Here is a 4,508-nt window from a genome sequence, read left to right on the forward strand (position 1 = left end):
TATGATCTATCTTTCATTTATATAAGGTATGTTTAGGGTTTACGATAACCTAATTAATTGTACGATTAGGGCTTCGGTTTGGTTTTTTCAAACAAATTAACTCATATTGATACTATACGCGTAGATTCAAGTATGGAACAGGCGCATTCTCATTATACTAAGAGATTGCGGATCAGTTTGCCACTCAGTATACGCGTAAAAATTTAATTTTTCTATTTAATTGATAATGCTATGTTATATGTTATGCTTAGTGTGGATAAACTCTACCTGAAATTAATAAATTGAATAAAGTTTCATCACGATTGTCTGAAATTGGATTCAGGAAACTGATATTGGAAGGCATGTGAATCGATTGCGAAAGCATACATCCAATGGAGTACGAGCATTAGTGAGCACCTTGTGAGATATGCGTCAACGCTGCTACTGGTACACCTGATGTTCTTGGAGACTGTAATTATTCTCTATCTTTCTTTCTCACCATTTTTCATTTACCCTATTTTTTGTGACCGTTTTGTTCTGTTGGAATTTAGGTCCATTTTGCCAAAGGGTTGTTATGACTCTTGAAGAGAAGATAGTGCCTTACAATACTCATCTTATTAATCTTGATACGAAACCTGAATGATAATTATGATTTCCTTTGTTTTGAGAATCTTGAAAATATCATGTAAAATTGTTTTCTTTTTTGTGAGTTTTTGAAGAATTATATGTTTGTAGGTTTGTTGAAGGGAGCCCCGAAGGGAAAGTTCCTGTGATAACATTAATTTTCTTAGTTTCTTTTTATTTAATATTTGATTAATCTGGATTAATTATTATCTTAATCAACTAGAAGTGGCTGTGATTTTAGTTGAATGAGCTTTTATTTCGTTTGGCTTTAGCCACCTTTAAGAAGATCAAAACAGTTTTGAAATCGATAGTTACCATAAGTTACAATAACCTCAAATTTCTCGATTCATTGCATAGTTTGATCCTACTTTTTTGTCGTGATATTAGATTGTAGGGGGTCGAAGATTTTCCCGAAGTTTGTGGCGTTTTTAAAGAGCAAGGATGAGAACGATGGGACGGAACAAGCTTTGCTTGACGAGTTGAAAGCATTGGATAAACACATCAAGAGTAGTGCATGCTAATATGAAATACCTTTCTTTTGGATCACAGATTGCCTCTCATTCTCAGTCTCAAACCTCATTCAATATTCATTTGCAAGTTGAACCTTGAAGTGCCATAACAATCAAAATCGGCTTCAAAAAGAAACTGTAACACGCCAATTTCGATGAAACAGTTGGCGTGAAATTTCCTGGAATAAAAATAATTTCGATTATATATGTTGAAGATTAAAAAGGTATTTTAATCCTTTTCATTTGATTATATATGTGTTCATTTAAATTAGGGTTGTGCAAAAAATTGAGACTGAAGCTGCTGCCTATTAGGTGTTCGATCGAATGCCCACAGGTTCCATTTTATTCATAATAAATATATATCCTTTAAAGTTGGTTATTGTTTTTAATATTCATCTACTTCCAGTATTTTATCTTTTGTATTTGAAGTTATCCATTTGATTTTTGAGGTTATTCATTTGATTTTTATTGTTTTTGTTTTCTTTAGTTGCAGATTAAGGTAATATTGTCCTTTTTATTTACATAAACAATCAAGGTATGTATTTTCGTTTTAATCATTTTTATATGAGTACGTGTTTCATGCATATAAACTATTTGATGTAATGTTTGACTAAAAACTGATTTTATTGATATAGTGTTTGGTTCAACATCAATAGTGTTAGAGCTACTTTAAGAGTGTGTACGTTACACTCAAATAGTGGATGATGGTTATTATGTACGTTACACTCATATTATGTACATTTTGAAAAAGAAGAAAAACCAGGATATTGAGTTGAGAGATAGTATAGTACAATGGATGTTAGATTTTCTATGCCATATGAGACTGAGTTCTGTATTAATTTTGTTATCATGCTTATTTAAGCTATGCATTTTGTTATAATCATCAGCATTACTTATTATTCGATATGCAGTGTCCCACATATGTTTCTGTGGATATTTTTAATTTATACTTGAAGTTTTTGGGAAGATGGATGTGCCTCATATGTGTTCTATTAAACCTCTCGCTGACACATTTTTTTGAGATTTAAGCAGATCTATTATTAAACCTCTCGCTGAGACATTTTTAATATTAATTTTCATTTATCTCAAATCAGCTGGCCTTCATCATCTTCATTCTTCAAACCCTACTTTACCTCAACTTCAGGTAACCTAACTATTCAATCAATCATTTTTCATAATTTACTTGATATGAGATAAAGTAAATATATTTTTGATTAAATTTGATAACAGGAATTTGGGTTTTTTGGAAATAACAATGCTGGTGAAGGTTCAAGGCTAAACAGGGATTCACAGAGGAGTGTTGCAGACACAACTACTCCTTCTGCGTGTTTACATTCATCGAGCTTTACGAAGTACACTAATAGTGACATGCAAGTGTCTCCCAGTGAGTTTAGCCCTAGGTTACTAGATTTTAATTCCTTCGATACCGAGCTCTTAACCGAGGTATGACCTATTCAGTTTACAAATATATGCATAGACCATATGGTAGATGTTTGAAATATGTGCAGAAATATTATCAAAAGTTCTTATGTACGAATCCAACTTAAACGTTTATTATGTCTATAATGTCCATATTGCTACTGTATCCACTTTACAGCTTCACGTAAACATGTGTCACATCACCCGTTTACAAGTGATAATAAGTTGTAAATTGGTTTTCTGTAGGGCTCCTTCTGTATTTAGTATACTTTTATTACTGCTTCGTGATTATTCTAATTTCAAGATCAGGATACAAGCTGCATCTGCATTAGCTGCCCCACCAACAATATTTACTGAGTCATTTAATCACAGAAATCGTTAAGTAAACCTAACGTGAGATTCAAACTTCAATTTGATGAACTGGTATCCGTATATTATTCACATAGATAAAAGATCATCCACATTATCTACATGAATTCAAGCACCAACAAATTTATTAAGAAAGACTGTTGATTTTTGGCTTCGAATAGAGGAATCAGTTTCGAATCGGTTTGTGAAAGAGGAATCAGTTTCGAATACAGGGGAAGAAGAATCGAAAAGGGATGTTGTTGATCCTGGAAGAACGGTGATGGAAAGCGAAGTGAAATCAGAGGATAATGATAATGGTGATGATCATCATAATGTTAATGATGATGATAAAACTATTTGTAAAAATGAAAAAGAATTGGAAATGAAAATGTCAAAGAAGATTGTGATAAAGAGACTTCCAACAAAGTTGAAGGACCTTCTATAAACTGGTTTGCTTGAAGGATTACCTGTTAAGTATGTTCGCGGCACAAAGGTATATAAATGTAAATATATGTATGTATATGTATAGTATATGTATTTACAACACATTCATATAGTCTGTTATAGTTTTGTAATGTCTTAATTTCATTGTGGCTTATTCAGTAATATAAATATGATATATTAAATTTAAATATCAAACTTACATTGTTGATCAGGTAAAAGTTGTAGATAATGGATTACCAGGTGTGATAAAAGGAACTGGAATATTGTGTTTTTGTGCAGCATGTAGTGGGAAAGAGGTGAGTTTGTTACATTTGGTTTATTCTATACTTTTGTATTATTTTATTATGTGTAGCCTATAAAGATTGTTTGGACGCTGATTAGTAGTATTGGTGATTCGGTAAATGTAGATTGTGTTAGCGTATCTAAGCTTGTTATTAGACATTAATCTTATGTTATGTAAACTTAGTTACTAAGAAAATTTAGTTTTTAAGAAAACTTAGTTACTAAGAAAACTTAACTATTAAGTATTCTTAGCTATTAAGTATTCTTAACTATTAAGAATACTTAGCCATTAAGTATTCTTATCCATTAATGATACTTAGATATTTTAGTATCCTTAATTGTTAATTAATTATCGGTATTCGTGATCCTTAGCTCCTAAGATTTCTTAGAGGTTAAGAAAGTTAGTTTTTTAGCCTATAAATAGATGTTGTAATCAAGAGTTGTATAAGATAACAAATCTTTAAATAATACACTCAATCTTCTAGTTATTTATATTCTACACTTTCATTATTTATTCTAATCTAATTAGCAACAAAGTCTTGCTATTTTAATCTTTAGCAACAAAGTCTTGCTACCTTAATCTTTCAAGTGTAGATTTCTATTCTATTCTTGAACATTTACAGTAGTATCAGAGCTCTCTTCTTAAGGGGCTATTTTATTCAGATAAAGAAATTTTAAACTAGACATGGCATCTAGTTCTGCTGCTCCAGCAATTCCAACATTTAATGGGTTGCACTATCACATTTGGGCAGTAAAGATGAAGACATATTTGAAGTCTCAAGGTTTATGGAAGGTTGTAGATACTGATGAAAATCCTCCAACACTCAGAGCAAACCCAACTGTTGCTCAACTAAGAAATTATGAAGAAGAGTTGCTGAAGAAAAGATAAGGCACTTACTAGTT

At 31.4% G+C, this 4,508-nt stretch overlaps 1 protein-coding gene across 1 annotated transcript; it reads left to right on the top strand.

The window, feature by feature from the left end:
• Nucleotides 1–231: 231 nt before the first annotated feature.
• LOC139868446 (glutathione S-transferase DHAR2-like) lies at nt 232–3,667 on the top strand. Its single transcript, XM_071856778.1, has 8 exons — nt 232–240; nt 323–343; nt 405–450; nt 531–621; nt 715–748; nt 975–2,256; nt 2,343–3,372; nt 3,536–3,667. Exons 1-6 carry the CDS (start codon nt 232–234, stop codon nt 1,122–1,124), a joined length of 351 nt encoding a protein of 116 aa, XP_071712879.1. The 3' UTR covers nt 1,125–2,256; nt 2,343–3,372; nt 3,536–3,667.
• Nucleotides 3,668–4,508: the final 841 nt, after the last annotated feature.

This window comes from Rutidosis leptorrhynchoides, chromosome 9 (assembly GCF_046630445.1).
Source record: "Rutidosis leptorrhynchoides isolate AG116_Rl617_1_P2 chromosome 9, CSIRO_AGI_Rlap_v1, whole genome shotgun sequence".
Lineage (NCBI taxonomy): Eukaryota > Viridiplantae > Streptophyta > Magnoliopsida > Asterales > Asteraceae > Rutidosis > Rutidosis leptorrhynchoides.

Excerpts from the sequence above, each read along its gene's own strand:
- LOC139868446 (XM_071856778.1), top strand. Across the intron at positions 344-404 it reads AAACTGATATTGGAAGGCAT|ATATGCGTCAACGCTGCTAC; the intron begins GTGAATCGATTG and ends GCACCTTGTGAG. Across the intron at positions 749-974 it reads GCCCCGAAGGGAAAGTTCCT|TTTGTCGTGATATTAGATTG; the intron begins GTGATAACATTA and ends TGATCCTACTTT.